The 22,981-nt window shown below is 36.4% G+C and overlaps 1 protein-coding gene across 2 annotated transcripts in view; it reads left to right on the forward strand.

The window, feature by feature from the left end:
- Positions 1-22,981, forward strand: part of gabrb2a (gamma-aminobutyric acid type A receptor subunit beta2a) — a 43,427-nt gene that overhangs the window by 14,754 nt on the left and 5,692 nt on the right. For both annotated transcript variants that reach the window (XM_077235864.1, XM_077235863.1), the window contains exons 4-7: positions 4,553-4,773; positions 11,613-11,695; positions 16,795-16,932; positions 18,350-18,502. In XM_077235864.1, coding sequence (XP_077091979.1) covers positions 4,553-4,773; positions 11,613-11,695; positions 16,795-16,932; positions 18,350-18,502 — 595 coding nt within the window. The remainder of the gene's footprint in view (positions 1-4,552; positions 4,774-11,612; positions 11,696-16,794; positions 16,933-18,349; positions 18,503-22,981) is intronic.

Below are 22,981 nucleotides of genomic sequence, written 5' to 3' on the forward strand. Positions count from 1 at the left end.
GTCTTCAAACCAAACTTGGGTCTTCAGCAGACAAAGTTTAAATCCCGTCTAGCTATTCGGTGTAAACCCTGTGTAAACAGGGCCTATGGTGCTTTTATGGTGTTTTTGAGAGATGCTGGTTCCCATTCACTCGTATTTTGAGAGCAGCATAAATATTCTTCAAAACACCTCTTTTTGTTTTGCATAAAGGAATATAAAGCTGCGTTCCGAGTGACTTGGGTTCCTAACCCAGTTCACTTCACAAAATGTGTTCATTTGAAACACCCATCAAACACCAATTGAGTGCACATATTAGAGTTTGAGGCATGATAACATAATATACTTCTAAAAAATAAATGTAATATAAATTACCATACTTTAATTTAATATGTAACACATACATGTATATTTATATAAATATTAAGTTATTATTAGTATACTTATTAAATTGTCATGTTTGTAAATGCTAAACGGAGTGATGAATGTCTCTTGCAATGAAAATAAACATAATTTGGATATATTAAATGTGTTATTTTCCCCTTATGTAACTGTAATCATAATAGTTGGATTGTAACTGTCACATCTGGCACACTTTATACCCGCAAACAACCGTGTACAAACCACACCTGGGACTAATTAGACTCAATAAAAATGCTGAAGCCTCAAATCATTTTTACTGCATTTATTTTAGTCAAACGTCAAGTGCTGGAATGATGTGCAATTACTGGTGTGTACATTTCCCTCTCCACTTCCTGTGACGTGATGTTTCGATGTTCCCTAATTCTCTATGGCATTGCAGTCTTACTTAGGATGACGGAAAACCCTGTGAAATCCACTTCGCAGAGCATACGGTCGAATGGCATGCACCTCTTATGTGAAACAGGTTTGAAATGACATGAGCGTAAATAATGCATTGTAACACATTTATCTATGGAATTTAATAATGGACTGTCTCAGTAAGGGATAGTTCACCCACAAATGAACATTCTATAATAATTTGTTCACCCTTATGTCAGTCCTAAACTGTATGACTTTCTTTCTTCTGCGGAACACGATTTTTTTCGGTAACAAAACAATTTTAGTACACTTTGACTTTGAATTGAATGTACAAAAACACATTTCTTAAATATCATCTGTGATGTTCCACACAAGAAAGAGAGTCTAATGGGTTGGGAAGCACATGAAAGCGAGTAAAAATGTTCATTTATGAGTGAACTATCTCTTTAAGGGTTTGAGGTGGCTAAAGTGACTCTGTCGCCTAAGGCATCAGTTGCTTCTCCTGAGGGAAACCTTCAGTGTAGATGCTCAGCACCGTCTTTAACCTACTCTACACATAATGACAGATGCTAAAGATCGGAGGGAATTATGTGAGCCGAGCTACCACTGACTATGGACCATCTGCATGCTCATTCGAAGTTTTATGTATCGTCATATCTTTATCATCAATAATTTGGACTCTTATCAGTATAATTTGGATTTTTATGTATTTGGATTTTCTTATCAGAAAAGTTCCATAAAGGATTTTTATTATGCCATATTATGCCCTATTTCAGAGCCTTGATTTTGGTTATGAGGTTCACTGGAATAGGTTTTTATGCTTGAACATTGAAAACACACATTATTTTCACATATTTTACATTGTTGCTTGCAGCACCTCTCTTCCCAGTCTGTCAGTAACACTCAGTTTAGTTTCTGTCTCTGTAAAGCCCATCCTTACGAAATGCGTAATGTGCTCTGATTGGTCGGCTGGATCAGAGTGTTGTGATTTGTCGACCGCTTTGAGTGCGTTTTGGAAATGTCACTCCTCTTACCATAACCATTGATTTCAACACACTACTAACTCAACTCAACCAGGCCTCACACCTTTATTTTGCATGCGGCTTGGGCTGGAATTATTTAAATGAGGAATATAGTGAAATGTTCGTTCCTGGAAGAAAACTCAAGACCACAATCGAGGCGTTTCAGGGAGTTCAAGAAACAGTGCGCACTGATATAGAGAATAACTCCCTTTGGAGGGACTTTGTGCTTTGTAACTTTACACGCCTTTTTCATTCTCAAACAGCAACATTAAAACCTTGAAATAGTGAAGTAGTGGTATTATACACTGACAAAAAAAGTCACTGTTTGTTTTAAATAGACAAATGCTTAAGAGTCTATGATTGGATAATTATTGCAGTGATTATTGTTTCTAGCATGTAATATGTTTGCCAACAGTTCTTCTAACTCTAACTAATGATTGTTTAAGAAATGAAAAGCTACACACTCCATGTTAGTAGACACATCATGGCCATATTCCAGGGTGACAATGTCAAGATTCATCAGGCTCAAATTGTGAAAGAATGGTTGAGAGGATCATGAAGAGTTTTTCACACATGTATCGGCTCCTCTGAGTCCAGACCTTAAATTCACTGAAAGTCTTTGGGATGTGCTGGAGGAGACTTTACAGAGTGCTGGACTCTTGCATTGTCACTACAAGATCTGGACCAAAAATGTATGCACCTCTTGATGGAAATAAATGTTGTTATGTAACTGTTGCCAAACATATAACATGCATGAAGCATTGCATAAGCATTTGCGTATTTAAATCCAAACATCTACTTTGCCGGAGAGTGTGTGTGTGTATGGGATATGTCATGGGGAATTGGGGCGTGTGTGTGTGCAGGTGTGTTTAGCGTGTGTTTGCTCATGCTGAAGTGGCTGTTTGAAAGTGCACATGCAGGACAGTGTGAGTCACAGCTGGTTCTTCCAGCGGCTTTTGAATCAGAGGGAGGTTTTGTCCTTTAATGCCTGAGAGTAACTTTATCGAGTGCGCTGGTTATTTTTGGCAGAAGACGACTGCCGGTTTTAAGAGTTCCCTCACAGGTCACTGCTGGAGAAGCACGGAGAGATAAATATGGGGCTAGAAACTGCCTGCCACCGTTCAGCCAGCCCACTGCCCCCTCATCCTCTGGCCACGCTGATAAACACATCCAAAGCAGTCCCAAAACAAACCCAAGATAAAATCAGGGGCTTTTAATCCCAGGAGGCATGGAATAAGTGCCTGCTCAAAAACAGTTCGGATGAGAAAATTATCGACAGTACAGAATTAAAACGAGAAACATTACAAAGTATAAGCTTAAATAGTGTGTAAAGCTGTTTTTTAATAAGCCAACAGCTGATGCTTCGCTGTGATTGGCTGATTGCACTGTCAATTCGAAAATGCCAGCCTATCATTATTGCAGGCTTTGCAGCCAGTCAAAAAATCGTCCTGAATGTGTCAAACTGGTGAAAATGGATGGGCTAATTACAGAGTAAACAACTCGCACTCGGACATCATCACTTTTGGTCACATCCAAATCGGAACGAACTTGTAATGACTTGAAACGCAAATTGATTTGTGACTGAGGCAGTTTTAGCGAGCACTCAGCTGGGTTAAATTAAAAGGTGCATCTGCGTGCCTGCCACCATCTGCAGTGTTTACCGAGAATTTGTTGACTAATGATCTGAAAGAAGGCGACTGCTAATAAACACAGCTTCACAACAGTTAGTAGTAACTAATGAAATAGATAATAAATGTGCTTGTTACTTTATTATTCAAGTTATTATTTTATAGGCAACTTGATGAGACTTGTGACCAAAAACGTCATAATATGCTTCATGTGGTAACATCTAAATTAATTAATTCAAAATAAAAAAAAATTTATCAACCTTCACTGCTATTAAAAGGTTTGGGGTCGGTAAGATAAATTTTTTTTCTTAGACTTTTTTTTTTTTTTTTTTTACTTCTGCAAGGACACATTTAAACTGATCAAAAGTGACAAGTTACGAAACATTTCTATTTCAGATAAATGCTGTTCTTTTGAACTTTCTATTCACCAAAAGAATCCTGGAAAAAATGTGTTACTGTTTCCTCAAAAATATTAAGCAGTCAAATCGTTTTCAACATTGATAAATATTAATACAGAATGTTTCTTGAGCACCAAGTCAGCATATTATAATGATTTAAAAACATTTTTATACATAGAAAAATAGAAAATTTCACAATTGTACTGCTTTTACTGAATTTTTGATGAAATGAATGCAGCCTTGGTCAGAATAAGAGGCTTCTTTCAAAAACATTAAAGAGCTTTTGAACGTTTAGCTTTTATTGTTTACAATAAGATACACCAAGAAAACTAAAGGTTTAGATCAGGTTGGAAATGCTCCTACAAGTAACATTTGCAGTTTACCACTTTTTACATTGTGGTTTTAAATATTAATATTAAATGCTTAGATATTAATTACTGTGTGGTTGGAAATATTAACTTCAGCTGTATTAATATTAAATATATTGATGTAAACATACAAAAATATTATAGTATTAAAATATTATTATATTAAAATATTATAGTGTTGGTGTCCTGTTGATAGTGTGAGGCAGATACCCATATACATTTAACCTGGAAACTGTGTAAACATCAATTTGAACATGACATTAAAACCCAAATGCAGAAAGTAGACAGAGAGAGATGCTTTTTTTAATCTGTTGTATTTTCCCAATAGTCTTCATGATCTCTTCTTTTCCTAATTATCCTAATTTTCCTCTTATTTTTAGGACTACACTCTGACCATGTATTTCCAGCAAGCTTGGCGAGACAAGCGCTTGTCTTACTCCGAGATCCCTCTGAATCTAACCTTGGATAACCGCGTCGCTGACCAGCTCTGGGTGCCCGACACCTACTTCCTCAACGATAAGAAATCCTTCGTTCACGGAGTGACAGTCAAGAACCGAATGATACGCCTGCACCCCGATGGCACCGTGCTGTACGGATTAAGGTACGTCCTTTGAGGTCATTTTCATTGTCGTTATCGACCGAAGCTGACCGGTAATCACGTTCGGCAGAGGGCGTTTAACTCCTCTCATAATTCTATCCGAGCGCTGCTGCAAACTATTTGCAATCCACCCACATAACTCGCTCACGACATGTTCTGAGGCCTGTTTTTATTTTCTCTCGCTGCTGATTGCATTATGCCGGTGTAAATGACTCAACATCGGTGTCTATGTTTAGAAGGGATGAAATTGTTGTTGCTAATTCCAAAGCTGCATATTGTGCTTTCTGTTCCTTAGCCTGACAGCACTGTCCTTATCAGAAGAGTGCTTAAAAATTAAAAATCTGCATTGCAGCAGATAATTCACTGTTATTAAGCTAGGAAAATCAATAAATATAATTTATAACGCTTCATTATGTAAGTTCCCAATTGCATAAGCTTTTTTTTTATTTTTTACATAACCCAAAAGAGAAAATGCGTGCAGAAACACTAAATGCACATGATGAAACATTGATGGGAATGTGTGAGAGTGCCGTGACCTGGCCCGCAGAACATTGCTGCTGGGACTGCCAGCGCGCTGCTTTGTCAATGGAGACTTTCGTATGTGAGACAGCGCCGGCTGGGGCCACATGAGTATGTGTGTGTGTATGTGTGTGTGTATGAGCATGTGTTGAGGAGGCAGTAATAGAGCGTTCTCTTTTGTGACATTTGAAATTTAGTGAGAATCTGTGCTCTGTTGCAGTTTGACATAAAAGAGTGTTGGAAGATGGGTTTTTTGGGGGTTTGTAAATGGCGTTTGTGAGTGTGTGTTTGTGGTGAGTGGGGGTGTGTTGTCCATGAAGGTGCCCTGCTCCACTAAGCCTGCCAAAGCATGTTCCTCAATTACCAAGAGAAGAAGAAAATAACAGTGCTCCTCTATAACGGTCTGTGAGAGCCCAGTCTGAAAATTTAGCACAGGCAGGTATATCTGATTATCTTGCTCCTAAAAGACTTCAACCAATAATGCAGACACCGACCTGGAGATGAAAATACACAGGCTTGAATACAATTTCCAAGTCATAATACAACGACTGAATAATTTTACAGCTTAGCAGTCTTTGTTTTCCTAGTTTTATTGGGCTAATGTCAAAACATTTTCTATGCCTTAGACATTTTCATAATCATTTAGTTTCATTTCTTTAAATTTTTATTGTTTGGAGCCTGTAAAAACAAAGAAACTTTCTTCGATGCATAGTACAGTATAATTTCTTGAGCTACTAATTAACATAGCTGTTTATTCTGGCCATGAATCACCTGCTTAGACACAAAAAACCCTAAAGTGATATGTATTTTATGTATCTATTTTCCTTGCTACTGGATGCCTCAAACAAAACTCTGAGCATTGTTCAATTCAGTCATTTGTTCTTTCTCAAAAACATACAGTACCTTTATAGTAAACTCCTAGTACCTTTTTTAAACACTTCTTTTTTCATACGAAACAATAAAAAGACTGTATGCCTTTACTACTGGAAGTTGTGTAAATCCAGCTAATCATATTATCACTTGACAGATTGAGAAAACGCCTTCTGCTTTTGTGTGGAATGTATATAAAACAGTCAGTGCTATCTTAGGCTGAGACTAAACTCGTTCATTGAAATGTACACAATGACTTGGTAACACTTAACTTCAAGCCTTTATGTATAATGCAATATAAAGGTATTCATAATGTACATTTATAATGCATTATATCTTTTCATAAATAATTGTAACCAAAGTAAAAATGCTTTATAATATTAGCAGATTCCTTGTTGCATTGGTTGTTTGTCATGTGTTTTAATGCATTATACTTCCCAAAGATGTAAGATTGGTTAGATAAGTGTTATAATGTATTATAAATGTGGTTACAATTATTCATGAGACTATACAATGCATTATAAAATGTCAAGGCATAATTAATGCATTATATATATTAGAATGTATTCTATATAAAGGCCTTAAGTAAAGTGTTAGTAATGACTTCTGTCTGAATTAAACTAACATTGCAAGTAGAGTTTGAGAAGTTATTGGCTTATTATGTTGCGATGTGTCACATTCACAGCATTTTGGAGCACAACATAACTCAGTATACAAACAATATGAGGTGTTAAGCAAGTCTATGTACTAGGCCCAATTAAGAAGCGTTACAGTGCAGTTATGACCACTTATGTCTAATGCAATCGAATAATTTGGGATATAATGGACTCAAGGAAATCTAAATGACTACACATGGTGACTGAGAGAAGAAGAGGTGTTCTGTTTACCATCTCATTTACAGTGGATGAGCCACACAATAAAATGGAGACATGATCATTAATTCTCATTTACAGAAAGGTTGCCTATTATATGGAGGTGAAGTGCATCGGCTGGTGTTATTTTTTTTCCATAGACTTGAAGATGTCTAAGGGCAGAATAGGACAGCTTCTATTTATATCCAGCAATTATTTATTTTGTGTATAATCACACATTCCTGTGCTGTCTTTCTGTATAAAAGTGAATACCAGTGCAGCAGGAAAATTCAGATAGGACAGGCAGCACTGAAAGGAAAATTGCTGAACTGTCTGCAGAATTCAATACCACGTCCTTCTCTTGCACTTTATGTCCGATTTTGGCTTAGCAGGATCAACAAATAAATATATATATTATACAATATATAAAAGTAAATACTCTGATCTTCATTTGACACTTCCTTTCTTTGCTCTTCACTATAAGAAAAGCTTCTGCAAATTTATGTTTAAAAACATATCTTCAGTGGTTAAATTCAACATGAGCTCTAAATTGACCCTATATTTAATAAAACATTTTTTTTGCATTTGGCACATTATGCTTTTATCAAAAGTGACTTGTATTCAAGGTACACATTTTATCACTTCATGCTGGGAATGCACGATATAACGGCCACCATATCAGTATCGGCCGATATATGTTCATTTTTAATGTTAATGATAAATATATATGTTTATTGATAAATAATGGATTATATCCTTCAGCTGAGACACTAAATATGGCTTTTAATGGTGAAACTTTGGGTTTTGTAGTCAGGGTCTCAAAAATTGGATTTGGATTTATCAACCAATATGTTTGTTATCAGCTTTCAAATATAAAGAATTATTGGTTATCGGTATCGGTCGAAATGTTCATATCTGTTAATCCCTACTTGATGCATTCCCTTGGAATTGATGTCAAATGATGATCTTGGCATTGATCATCACATTCTAGTAATTCAGTGTATGAAATCCTTGATCCAGTTCAGGACTACGATTTTCACTGCAGCGTTTTCAGCGAATCCTCTTGCCACCCTCAGTGTAATTTAGTCAGAACCCCTGTGTTGTGTGTTGCAGCACAGGCCTTAGTAAACAAGGTCGTTTGGAATAAAGGTACACATGATGCCTTGGGGTCTGTACCCAACCCTTATATGAACCTGTGTGTTGCACTGGGAAAACCGTAGTGCTGCAGCCCGGCCATGATGGATGGATACATGAAGTCTAGTGTGTTGGTGAAGAAAGCAGTCTTGAATGTATGCCGGAGAAGAAGACCACTGTGTTGGTGGGTTTCAGTGCAGGGAAGTAGCAGTTTAATGGCACTATAGAGTAAACTTTTATTCATCAGACCCTTTTCAAGCTGATACAAGCTGCCAGAGGCGTTAAGCGGCACTAAACCGGTAAGGGTCAGGCCTAGCTTCCTTCTGCTCTTAATATATTTAGGCAGATACAAATCAACCAGTAAGCAGCGGGTCACTGTGAGAGGGAGAGCAGACAAATTGAGAGATGAGAGAGTTTTTCTTCCCAACTCACAGACTAAATATACCTATGGTCTTTTAGTTAAATAAACATTTATTTTCGGCAAAAGTAACTATACAGTTAATAGACTTATAATGAGAAAGACTAGTTATAATAATATCAGATTTAATAGAAGAAGCCAGAGTATTTGGGGTGGTTGGGGGCAGTTATAACACCTGACAAATACATATTAACCCACTTTCACATAAGATCACACATCTAGGTTATAATGTCATTGCGTTAATATGTATTTAAATATATACTTTGTTTTCTCCTTGGCTGGCTGAATAATGTGTTTAAATTAAAAAAATCGTTTTTATTTATTTATTTTTATTCTCTTATGCTCACCAAGGCTGAATTTATTTGATAAAAAATACAGTAAAAACAGTAATATTGTGAAATATTTTTACAATTTAAATTAACCATTTTCTGTTGTAGTATATATTCATATGTAATTTATTCCAGTGATGTCAAAGCTGAATTTTCTGCATCATTACTCTAGACTTTAGTGTCACATGATCCTTCAGAAATCATTCTAATATGATGATTTGATGCTCAAGAAACATTTCTTATTATTATCAATGTTGAAAACAGTTGTGCTGCTTAATATTTTTGTGCAAACCATTTCTTCAGGATTCTTTAATGAATAGAAAGTTCAAACGAACAGCATTTATTTTAAATAGAAATGTTTTGCAACATTACAAATGTCTATAATGTCACACGATAAATTAAATGCATACTTGCTGAATAAATGTATTAATTTCTTTCAAAAAGACAATAAAAAAGCACTAATCCCAAACATTTGAACGGTAGTGTATAATCAGTTGTTCTTAGACAGATGGAAAACCGAATTGAGCATATGCTGAATAAGCATCATCATTCTAGCTTATTTATGATTAATTAAATTTAGTTTGTTATAAATTAACCCCGGTACAACAGCCAATGGTTTTCCCTAGCACAGAGAAAAAGAGACGTACTGTACGTAGTGAAAGAAATGAAGAAGATGTAAAGAGACGGAGAAGATAAAAGAGGGGTTCAGAGATGAGAGCGAGAGAGTAAGGGTTAACAATGTTGAGAGAGAGAGAGAGAGAGAGAGAGAGAGAGAGAGAGAACGAGAGATAGAAGAGAGAGAGACAGAGAAAGAGGAAGTTATCATGAGGCTGATCAACTTGAGGGACATCGAGGCTCCATGTGTCTCTCCTCTTCTAACTCTTCTCACAGCTTTCCAACAACACGCTTCCAGAGACGCCAAACCTCATCAGCTAGAGGGACCAATATCTCTCTAATCTATCCATCTTTTAGACATCAGAAATGCACAGAGACTTTTTGCTGATGATGTAGCGACCTATAAATAGCCCGTTATTTTTACCTCTGCCATCTTGGCCTAATTTCCTGATTTCCCAGAGCTCCCAGTACTTCCACAGCGCTTCCTGTGGAATTGTGATTGCCGACTGGTGCACTAGGAATCTCCAGAGTGTTGATGTTTTTAGCATGCTGATTTATGACCGTATAGTTGTGAACAAAGAAAGAGATGAGGCTTGTTCTCACTATATGCTGACAATGCTGACTGTATGATTAAAAATTGCAACCCACCAAAATTCAAAAATATATACTGCCTAGCACACCTGAATCAATCATGGATGTGTTGGATGAAATTACAATTAACTAGAAAAATTTTAATCGGTAAAAAAACAAAGTTTTGGTTAAATTAACCTTCCAAAAATGTAAGCACATTTGAGAACAGATCATGTAGAGTACAATCAGCCGTTAGTAATATTATTCACCACGCCTTCAATTACGAAAGGAAAAACGAAAATACAATTCTACACCCAAATGTACAATGACACACAAAACAAAAGTCTCACACCTTATGTGTTTTGTAAGCCTGAGGAAGGTTGATTGACAGAAGTGTTACTCATTCAAAGATTTTAATTTTTTTATTTTTTATTAATGACTTATTAATTAATTAACTTTGAAACTTCCATGAAACTTTGAAATGTCACAAAGAAGTGTAAAATGATTGTGACATGTTAAAGTCACTGTGAAATCAAAATTGACAATTCTTTTTGGTTTTTTGCTACATAATGTTGCTGTGCTTATTATAAATGATTTATCTATGCACATCATTATTTTGAAATTCATGCTCCAAACGGCATCTCTTCTTCTCATTATGTGTCTTGACGGAGGGTGGGACTAAATATCCTCCTCAACTGACTGCAAACTGACATTCAGATTCAGATAATTCAGAACGCCCAGCTTCCTACGATCCAGACTATTCCCCAGGACGAAATCAAGTACCACCCTACATTTTTCCCTCATTCCAGAAACTGTTTCATTCGTATATTCATCTCAATAGGGAAGAAAAGACTATTGCAGCTTCTGTTTCACGCCGACCTTAAATTGATTTTTTTTCCCTAAATATCATTTCCTGCAATCAATTTGGTTAAAACCAGGGTGAATACTTTCACATTTCTCTGGCAAAAAGAAACCCCCCCCTAAAAACTCGAAAACAAAGTTGCACTCCCATCCATTGGAGAATTCATGTAAAAGGCTTCCGAATTGAATTGTGAACTAAATTATTAATGATAAGCAGTTCTCCAGATTAAGTTTTCACAACCCACATGAAGTTCAGGGACATCTATTACATTTTAGTTTCCAGACCTCTTTTTAATTTCCTGTGAAAATGCTGCAGCAGTTGGGTCAGCCTCAAAAGACCAAATGTTTTCCTTCAGGTAATGAGGACTTTGTCCACTCCAGATGAACGTCAAAACCTCTCCCATTCTTGCTCATTGTACCTTTTATTTGATTGAATGATAGAATAGAAAAACAACTGTTCTAAACACCATCTAATTCCAAACAGATCTGCAACCCATTTTTTTAGGCTGTGGCCCACCAGTCTTTTTCATGTCACACTGATCTTTAGATGTGAGACTGGTCTGTTTATATAGATGGAGGGAACGGGAGGAGGGTTGCTCTAGCCCTGCCTTGTCTCTGTTGTCCTTGAGAAGCGTCAGTAATCCCCACAGTCCCTTGTCTCTGCTTTGCATTCAGGATCACCACCACCGCTGCCTGTATGATGGACCTGAGGCGGTACCCGCTGGATGAGCAGAACTGCACGCTGGAGATCGAGAGCTGTGAGTCTTGCACCGTTTTATCCTTCTTGACCCAGCTCAGATTCTCTCACTGTACCAGATCGATGCATCTGGGTTTCATCATCACCCCGACTAGAGGTCAACCGATAGTGTTTTTAAAAAAAATGTTTTGAAAAATGATTAAAAACAATAAAATATTTCATAATAATATTATTCTTTATAATAGTAATAATGTATAAATGATTGTATTATTATGAAATAGTTTGTTGTTGTTTTTTGTATTAACTTGTATTTATGCTATGACTAGAGGTCAAATTATACTGTTTTCAGGATTTTTCTAGCATTTATTTTCATGTTGAACTATTTTATTTTATTTTATTTAATTATAATAATGAAAAATAAATTCACTTAATAATGAAAAAAATATTATTTAAAAAATTATATATGTAGTAATAATAATGTATTGTATTACGTGTATATATATATATATATATATATATACATTATTATTATTATTATTATTATTATATATTATATATATATATATATATATATATATATATATATATATATATATGATACCATTATATTATATTATATTATATTATTATAAAAAAAATATTAATAATTTAGGTCATAAATATAATGGTATTATTTTTATTATTATGATATATTGATAATAATAATAATATAATAACAAATGTAATTTCATATTTATGCAACGCTGTAACTACTATGTAACATTAAAGGGATAGTTTACCCAAAAATGAAAATTAGCCCATGATTTACTAACCCTCATGTCACCCTAGGTGTATATGACTTTCTTCTTTCAGATGGATATAATTATATAGTTATATATATAAAAAAATCTCTTGGCTCTTCCAAGTTTTATAATGGCAGTGAATGGTTGTTTATGTTTTGAAGTCCATAAAAGTGCATCTATCCATCATAAAAGTGCTCCACACGGCTCCGGGTTTTAATAAAGGCCTTTTGAAGCGAAGCGATGCGTTTGTGTAAGAAAAATATCTATATTTAACACGTTACAAAGTAAAATTCTAGAAGGCCTTTATTAACCCCCCGGAGCAGTTTGGATCACTTTTATGATGGATAGATGCTCTTTTATGGACTTAAAAACAGAAATGGCCATTCACTGCCATTATAAAACTTGGAAGAGCCAGGATATTTTCTAAATAACTCTGATTGTATCCGTCTGAAAGAAGAAAGTCATATACACCTAGAATGACTTGAGGGTGAGTAAATCATGGGCTAATTTTCATTTTTTCTTTTTCATTTCACTATCCCTTTAAGCTTATTAAACTTTAAATGCTACAACCTTGAGAGTGATTGGCTATTAGGTAAACAGCTGAATAATTTATGTAGCTAGTAAGTCACTCTACCTGTGAACACTGTTGTTTCTTGTCGAACGCACAGTGGTTTAATAGTGTTGTCGGGTTCTGTAGAAGTGCTGCCATTGATCTGTAAACCCTATATAACACAACTGACTAAATAGAAAAGGATGTTAAAAACAGGTTCAACCGCTAACCGGTAATCTCTCAGTCAGACCCATCTGATGCCAGAACCTTTAAACACAGATGATGTGGTTGTTCGGCTGTGCAATGACAGCAATGGTAAATTATGCATTTACAGCCATAACAAAAGCTAATCATCTCCCTCTTTATCAAGATGAATGGGCTTTCTATTTTGTCATTATTGCCTGTAATTGTGTGTAACGCAATTTTTCTTGTAATAAAAAGTGCGAGACATAGGAGAAGAATGAGAGGTCTTCTCAGTGTGTTATCTGCGTCCCTGGAGTCATGGATTACAGCGCTGTGATGTGATGCTCAGGCGCAGGCTGCCTCCGTTTGATCATTAAGTTGCCAGAAGCGTTAAGCAGCACAAAAACAGTGAGGGTCAGGCTTGGCTTCCTTCAGCTACTAACACATTTTGCAGTCTTCTGTTTCTCCCTCGTTCTCTCGCTCTATCCCTCCATTCCTGTCTCTTTTCCCACTTCTTTAACTCATTCCATCTCTTCTCTTCAGGGTGATTTTTCATTTGAGAATCGGCTCACTTTTATTCCATGAGTGTCAATTTGAATTGAATTGAGCATGGCCCAAAGCATGTGGAAAACAGTCAAAGGAATATGCATATAATATATAGTGTATGTAATATGCTAAATATGCACATTTATTTTTTATATGTAAAATATATTTCTTGCTCGTAACTAACTTCAACACGGTTAAAGCGATTAATACAATTATCAAATACACATACAAACATGTATATGTGTGTGTGTACCTACTTAACTGTATTTTGGAGACAAATTTGTACCTAGAAGTGACCAAAACTTGACAAAATCCCCAAAATATAATATAATAATTAAAGTTTTTAAAAACTGTAAAAATTCAGAAAGTTTCCTGTGATGGATAGGTTTATGGGTAGGGTTAGTGTAAGGGGATATAATATGCAGTTTGTACAGTATAAAAACTATTACATCTATGGAATGTCCCTATTTTAGATAACTAACTAAACGTGTGTGTGTGTGTATAATATCAAGTTCAGTCATGAAATTCTAGTTTCGAAGCAATCACATCACTACCACATGGCACAAGTTGATTTGGCCTCTACTGATCCTGCAGCCAATGAGATAATAAAAAAAAATAATAAAAAAAAGATATATATATATATATATATATACAGTCAAACCAAAATCTTGCTATCCTAACTTGCAAAAATGAACTATAGTGTGCTACACCCACTATTAAATCAATATCAAACATTATATATGGTTTCTGAATAATTTTTGGTTTGACTGTGTGTATATATATATATATATATATATATATATATATATATATATAAAATAGAATTTATTTATAATTCTTTAATATAGAATACTGCATCCTGTTTTTGGCTAATCAAATTCAACTTGAATAAACTTGGCATTCTGGACTCAATTCCGCATGGCGCGCAGCCCTGCTTGTCTTTCATTTTCTCTCCCACACTCTTGTTTCTCATCGATCTCTCTTTTCCAGTGTCTCAGCCCTTTCGCATGCACACACTGCACGCACAATTGCGTGTTTTTCCTCATAAATTTCATCTGCATATCCGTGCTCGGTGTCAGAAAGCAGAGGTCTGGGATGTAACATCCTGGAAGAGAAATGTTTTGTGTCAGCCTGTGCTATTTCATGCAGGCTAATGAGACACAAGCCTAAGCCTACTTTTCCCTGATAATCTTGATTCTTGATACATTTTTAATGGGCGCCATTCAGAAACAGATTTTAAAGCATAGGGAAGTAGCAGCTCTCCACTCGAGTCAGTCACCTCTGATGTGGATTCCAGCTCGCCTTGTTCTCGTCCTTTTTCTTTGGAGGCCCTGAGGGAATAACGGAGCAGTAGCAGTAACCCCTCAGAGCAGAGTAAAGTGATGTGATCTATTGACGGTAATCAGCCAGTCAATTGACAGAATCAGATGCGGTGGCACAGAGATAATAGTTTTAATGGAAAGTGAAACACCAGTCCTTCCCAGTCCAGCAGCAGTTTCCTCTAGAGTCTCTCTCTCTCTCTCTTGCGCTCTCTCGCTTTTCGTCTGCTCGCCGTTTAAAAGCCTTTTCAGACTGCGGGGTGAACACGACTCAACCGTACGTGGTTATGGTCTCCAAACGCTCCCCCACGCTAAGAAGACATATCTTATGATTGTCACATGGCTGAAGCTCTTTGTCGTATTTACATCTCATGCTCTCTGGCCCATTAAACCGAATGGAAAAAGCTGTATTTGTTATCTTTGTCGCCGAGTAGTTCATTAATGCTTTATAAGGCCTGCAGCTTTGTTGGCCTTTTTAAGTCTGTACCTGGTTGCTAAGTCATGCAGAGATAACTCCCTTGAATATGAAGAAATCTGAAGCTCATCTTTAATTATTCAATACACTAAATAGGTCACTGGTTCTCATTATAAGTTGCACGCAGACAAACTGGTACAGACGGAGAAGGAACCTTAGCGAGGACGGAGAACAAGCAAACACACACATTCCTTCACGGATGTGAATTCGTGTCTGTTTCATAACCAGCTGTCCCCTTACATAATTTAATGATTACTTGTTTTGAAATCTAAATGTCACCGTCAATATTTATACTGCACTTTCCATAATATGGTGCACTTTGGTGTCCCGTTGAGTATTAAAAACACAGATAGCATGTTTTTGGTTGCGAGGAGTATTGGATTGTGTTGCAAAATGTAGAATTTAAGAATTGCCTCGCTTTAATTTCATGAGTGTGAAATTGGCCTCATGGCCCAAAGCATTTTGAATTGAAATTTACGTTGAAATAAGAGAAGAATACAATTAAAGCAATTTTAAGTACATTTTTTAATATGTTTTGCTCATGACTGACTTCAACACAGTTAAAACGATTAATCAAAAACCATCAAAAAACGTGTTTTCCTCTTTAGATTTTGGTTTGTCGCACCAGAGGTTAACCTTCTTGGTTAAACTGTTAAAGAAACGTACAACATCGGTATTTTGACAATATTAAAATATATTTTTAAATGAATTGTTGTAAAAATAACATAATATGGATGTTTTCCACACATAAACAACCTCATTCCATTTTCTTGTTGATTACATTTGTCAAATCTCAGCCTTCGACCCTGTTACCCAAGTTATTGTAAGGAAAAATAAATTATATGTGTGAGTGGGTAATTTATCAGTATTTAAAAAACAACCTTTTGTTCTCAACTAGTTGTTGAGTGACATTTTAATTTAGGCTACATCTACTATCCTGTTACCCCTATTTGCATAGTTATTAAGTTAAGTATGTTTTCAGACATGCCCAAAATATTGGTTGAAAAAAAAATGATTGAAAATAATGTATTAATGTAAATCCATAGAAACATTTTTTTTTCTTATAATATATAATATTTAAATTGAACTCCTGAGGATGATAATCAACAAAGCAGGGTAACCACCTCCTTTGACTGGACAAAAATGCGATAATAAAAACCCAATCCTTTTAGGCCCTGTTTTGTTTGCAGTAGGAAGTAATAGTCTTTATCCAGAGCTCATTTCCTGCTGCTGTTCCTCATGTGTGCTCATATATATGGAGATGTAAAGGTTTGTTTTAACACACATGTGGTTGGGATCTTCCAGATGGCTACACTACAGATGATATCGAGTTTTACTGGCGAGGGGGAAACGGAGCCGTTACGGGGGTGGAGAGGATAGAACTGCCTCAGTTCTCCATCGTGGACTACAAACTCATCTCGAAGAACGTGGTTTTCTCCACAGGTTGAATTTGTTCTCTTTTCTGTGTGTTGTACAGTTGGGAGCATGAGTCAGATCTGTTCAAAAGTAATGTTTGATCTACTGTAGGGGTGGGCGGTATGACCAGAATATTATATCACAGTATGAGCAGTTTTATTACGAGAACGGTACATGCGACAGTTAATCATCCTGCAAATTATATATTTACAAATGAAAGGTATTTCATCTCATTTCTTTTATTTTTCATTTGAACCTTGAAGGACACAAACCAAAAGATATGATTATTCAAGACTCGAGTTTAAGACAAAAGGTAAACTACTATTATAAAATGGATAGGTCTCACTCTGAATTCTTTCAATTGTTTATGAGCCACATTCAAAGGCTTCCCGTACAGCAGCATCTGTGAGCACACAGAAGGCCAATATACTGTGTTACCGCCCTGTCCTGGTATGATCCCTACACTTTAACCATGAAATTATTACAAACTGAAATGCTGTGGTGCAGATGTTATTGCATGCGTATATATAGTTACAGTGTCCTTTTGCTAAACCTTGAAGCGATGTATGCGATGAGTAAGCATGTGAGTAAGTGCACATAATTTGTGTTTTTCTCCAGTCTTATTATCATCACTGGTCTGCCTTTCAGGAACAGATAAAGTAATGCAGTCTGGCTGTCTGACTACCCACATTCTCAGACACTGCGCTTATTATTGTGACCTGTTCTGCCACCTAATATATATTTGTGGTGGCCTGTTTGTTTACCAGAGATGGACCAATGCATTGATTTATCAAATTAAAGCTATCAGCAGTCTGCAAAGAGCAAGAAAAAGGCTGATGTTAAAAAACAGTTTATTGATAATCTGTTTATTGATGTCACTGTTAAAAATTTTAGGGATACATTTTTTTTATTTTATTCAGCTAGAACGTATTAAATAGATTAAGAGTGATGGTAAAGCATTTATTATGCTACAAAATATTTGTTTAAAAAAAAAAAGCTTTCTATTAATCAAATAATCCTGAAAAGAAATTATCCAGGTTTGCACAATAAAAATAAGCAGCAGAAAGTCTTTTTTTTACATTTATAATAATAAGTAATGTTTCTTGAGCAGAAAATCATCATATTAGAATGATTTCTGAAGGATCTTGTGATGCTGAAAATTCAGCTTTGACATCACATGATTAATTTAAATTTAAAAACAATTATTTTAAATTGTAATAATATTCCACAAAATTGTTGTTACTGGATCAATATCGCTGTTATTTTTTATCAAATAAATGCAGGCTTGGTGAAGATAAGAGATGTCTTCAAAATTAAGAATACATATAGATACCAAACTTTTGAATGGTAGTGTAAGATTATTGCAATTTCCAAAATCAAGCATCTCTAGATTTTACAATAGAGCATGAATGAATCTGTCCTTCTCTCTGTTTTTTTGGACCAGGTTCTTATCCACGCCTGTCTCTGAGTTTCAAACTCAAGAGGAACATTGGTTACTTCATCCTGCAGACCTACATGCCCTCAATCCTAATCACAATCCTATCCTGGGTATCCTTCTGGATCAACTACGATGCTTCTGCTGCCCGTGTGGCTTTAGGTGGGACATCTGATCAAGTGATGTGTGTTGACTGACTGCATACCCTCAATATGCGAGTTGAGTTGCTGGAGATGTTTGCTGGGCTCCTGGTGACCACTCTGTACTATATCTTTATTCTCTATGCTCAGGGATTGGCTATGGTGGTTCTTTGGATTTCTGGTACTTGTTTTACAGCCTCTCATTGCAGTCGAGTAATACATCAGTGACTGTGATTTTGCCAAGACATGTTTCTGTATCAACATCCTTGTTGGTCCTGGAACAACATTCCTATTGAGTGCTGCAGTGATGATGTTTTTTTTTTGTCACCCTGGTTCCCTCAACTAAAAACCAATAGGATTTTTTTCCCGTTGACTTTCGGATTATTGCAGAAAATAAGCTCTGTGACTAACAAAAGTCTATGATTCTTACACATTTTGTTAATCATGATAATCTTCAATCAAAAATTAGCATTTTGAATTTTGAAGCTAAACATATATATAAACGAAATACATCACAGTCTGATGACTTTCAGACAACCTTCAGTCTTTATTTAAAAACATTTTTCCATGAAAGTTTAAGGTGTAATAGTTTGTCAGCGTGTGATTATAAACATAATGAGGCTGTAAAAGCGGCTTTATTTCAGGCATTTAACCAACAACCCATTAAAAAACCCATTGACTTCGGGACGATGGAAGTGCTAAAATGCTAACTCGTTTCTGGGATTTAGGAGTCATGCTTGCAGCGCTCTATTAACAAATCTGATTTTAGGTACCATTTATAGTCAAATGTGGGATATTCCTACTTGATGATATCTCAGATTTCCAGAGGTGTTCCATTTACTCCCCACTCGAAAGATGACGTACATGGAAACAAGAAGTCAGCAGAGAATAAGTGATGATACACATTCATTTTGCAGGTGTGAGATTTTCTGCACTGTTTTTTTTTTTTTTACACATCATTCTTTTCAAACACTTGCTAAATATATCTTATAATGTTGGAGCTTTTGACTCACTGATTATTTGCAGTTCCTCAAATGTCATTAATTTCTACATACTCCAGAGTGGCGTCATATTTGTGTGATGTCAAGCAAGTTTAATAGTTTGAAGTCCAATAGTCTTGCGTAGCCAGATTTTTAACTGACGCCAAGAGGTTAGGGCTCTATAGTCGCTTTTCATTTGGCAAAGGACCGCCCGCTTAACTCTTTCCCCGCCGACATTTAAAAACAAGTTGCCAGACACCGCCAGCGGTTTGATCATTTTAATAAAAGTTTCATGGCCCCCAGATATTTATTTTTTTGCGTATGAATATCACAAAAAAAATATGGGTGTGGGTGTTTCAGCAAAAAATTAATCAAAAAAGCTAAGAAAATTATGTTTTTTTCTTCAAAAACAACAATGTGCATAGGCAATGTTTTATCGCTTGTTCTTGCACCTTTTTTGCCCATGTTTTGATCTGGAGATTTTACACTCTTTCAGAAGATGCGAACAGCGCCCCCTATCGTATAACCGTGAATTTCGTTTTTTGTATGACAGAGAAGCATTGTCTTATAAATGATGGAAAATTCCATCAAGGGCGGATAAAGAGTTGAGTAGGAAAATGTTGTCTGTAAAGCGACCAGTAACTTAATTTGTTCAACATCATTTTTAGGTACGGTTAAAGGTCACTTAAATAACAATAGAGTATAACCATACATCATTCCTTAAAGATTGGCATCAAAATTACATTAGGTATGAAATAGTTTTGTGTCCTTTCTTCCCTATTGTGACTTATATTCGAGTGAAACGGCTTCTCGAACAAGAAAAAATGTAGGGCGGGAGTTGATTTTGCCCATGGGGAACTGATTGGATGGTTGTGGTTTTTGATTGATTGATCTGATGTGAGTGACCCGCCCTCACGCCAGTAAACATGTCATCAGAGAAGAGATATTGCTTCAAGAGGGAGTGGAAGTTATTTTAATTAAAGATTACCAGGCACATGAAATATAAAAACATAATGTTCTTAGATAAATCATTCATAATAAATACGGCAATATTCCATACAAAAATAAGAATTGTCTATTTTGATATCATGGTGGCTTAAAAGGAAATAATGGTGCAACAATCTGCATTACAAACCCATGAGAAATTAGTTGGAGATGTCTGTGAAGTTTTTTTTAATACACCTAAAACAAATAAGCACTGATTATTTCAATGGCGTTTACTTCGTTAAAAGCCATTAGAGTCTCCCAGTACACGTATGTTTAAAGCACATCTCTACACTTTTTAGTGCCTACAAGCAATTTTCATGATTAAGGGTGTGTACACACTTGTAGTTTGGTTCACTTGATTTGTTTGTTCCGGACCAAAAAAAAAACATTTATTCCTGAACCATTCACATAGGCATTTTAACACCGAACCTAAAGGCATAGGGATTCTTTATCAACCTGATTGGTTGTTTTTATGACATTGTTTTCGCGACGGAACTTACAGAACATCCAAAACAATGCTGTGTGCAAAGCAAAACGCGCTTGTTGTATGTGCGTAGCCTACATATGATAGTGTTTTGACCAGCTGAGAACTTGTGAAGAGCTTATCTCTTGATCTGCTGTGAGGAGACTGGTTCATCAGGTTCTGATGCCTGTACTGAACTGTGATGGGCAACATAACAACTATGATGAGAAAAAAACAGGCATGCTTGAGAATTCTGTCCTTTTTAGGGTCGCATCTTGTGACATCATGTCCAGTTTTTGGTTTGTTTACATGTCTTTGGTCTGTGTTGTGTTCATATATCATTCAAACCACACCAGAGTTTGCTTGGAAGTGGACAGAAACTCATCTTTTAAGGTTAGGTGCGCACAATGGTTCAGATGGCAGCGTTCACAGTTATTTAAATTGACAGAGCACTAACAGAGCAATCGCACCAGGGTTTAATTGAGCCAAACATGTCAAGTGTGAAGTTGAACACGCACTAAAAATACACTGACTTAGTGAGCACTGATTTGTTTCCTGGCAAACCATTACACGCCACCACACATCAGGCTCCCGGAAATCCGGTAGAAGTTTGCCAATCAGATTTAAACTTCTGACTTTGTGAAAGTGTTTCTAGTTTACTGTGCATCAGGCGTTCTACTGCAGTTTTCCATGTAGGCAAGAATGTTGTTTCAGGATCGACAAGGATACTGATACAGAAACATGTCTTGGCAAAATCAAGGTGACCTTAATACATCTGTTCCCAGGACGAGACCTGCTCAGAGGTTGTTCTTTCATTGCTCAAGAGACCTAGACCTGCTGGGTTCCTTTGTTTTATCTAAGTATCAACTCAGATGTTTCTCCCAATATTTGTTGAGAAGAATGTAGAGAAAAATGTTTGAATGCATATTGATAGACACAGATCTTTGATAGACTTGCAAATCAGAGGACAGTTTTGAGACAATATCTCCTCAGAAACACTAGAGACAAATGAGTCTTTTTTTAATTTCCATCTCCTAACTAGTGAGACACTGCGGTTGTGGTTTCCTTCGTGCAGTACCTGCCTGTGCTCCAAAGAGGAAGCTCAAATTGCAAATGAAATTGTATGATGCTTGGACTCAAGTGGGTCTTAAATCTGCCTCACTCCAATGAAGATGCTGCGCTGCCAGTGCTCCCCTCCCTCCCGCTCCAAACTCTATTAGGAGCGCTCTGTAGCCTCTCCTGATCTGCGCTGATGTATTACTGCTGATTAAGCTGACAAACTTTCCTCCGGTCGGTCTTTACTGACGTGTTTTATGTCCAGGGCCATGTTCCTGCCATTATGACAAAATGGCTTCTTCTGATGTTGATACTGGGGTGGGGGATGAGAGGTGGGGAGACGGGGAGAATAGATCACTGATGATAGGAAGGCCGGGCCTTTTGTGTTTGGGTGAACTTGTCAAAATTAATCTGTCTGCAGTGAGGGGCATGTGACAAGGAAACATATGTCTCAACCCTGCTGTATTGTTTAAACAGAAATACAGCATCTCTATTACAGACTTGACAGCTCTTTCTCTATCTCCTTCCTTCTCTCTCTCTTTTCAAAATGAATTGCTTGAGCTTTCTTCAGTCAACGTGTGCTAAAGCTTAATGTGTGACATCAGAGATGATGCTGAACAAATTAAACATTTGGGAATATGGGAAAAATGCTGATGAATTGTTTTCGACTAATTTGGCACATGGTTAGAGGTGAGCTTAGAGGTGGAAATCCATCATATTACTAGATTTTGACATTTTCTTAAGAAAATGTCGTTGGTGCTTGCCTGTGCAAAAGTCACCACCATGATGGGGGTCTAGGTGTTTTTTAGCATTGCTGTGTTCTGGGTAGACTGTTTTAGCTTGTTGCTAGGGTGTTCCGAGTGGTTGCTAGGCAGCTGCTTACTTGCTCAAGTCAAAAGAGCCCAGTCTCAAATCTCTGGTCTATTCTGGTCTCTAGATGCCCTACCGTTATTTAAGGTTTGGGGACCGTAATATTTGTTTTTAATAAATGAATCCTTTTATTCAGCAAGGATGC

This window comes from Siphateles boraxobius, unplaced genomic scaffold, assembly GCF_051911475.1.
Source record: "Siphateles boraxobius isolate OS27281-9 unplaced genomic scaffold, OSU_SipBor_1 2, whole genome shotgun sequence".
Classification (NCBI taxonomy): domain Eukaryota; kingdom Metazoa; phylum Chordata; class Actinopteri; order Cypriniformes; family Leuciscidae; genus Siphateles; species Siphateles boraxobius.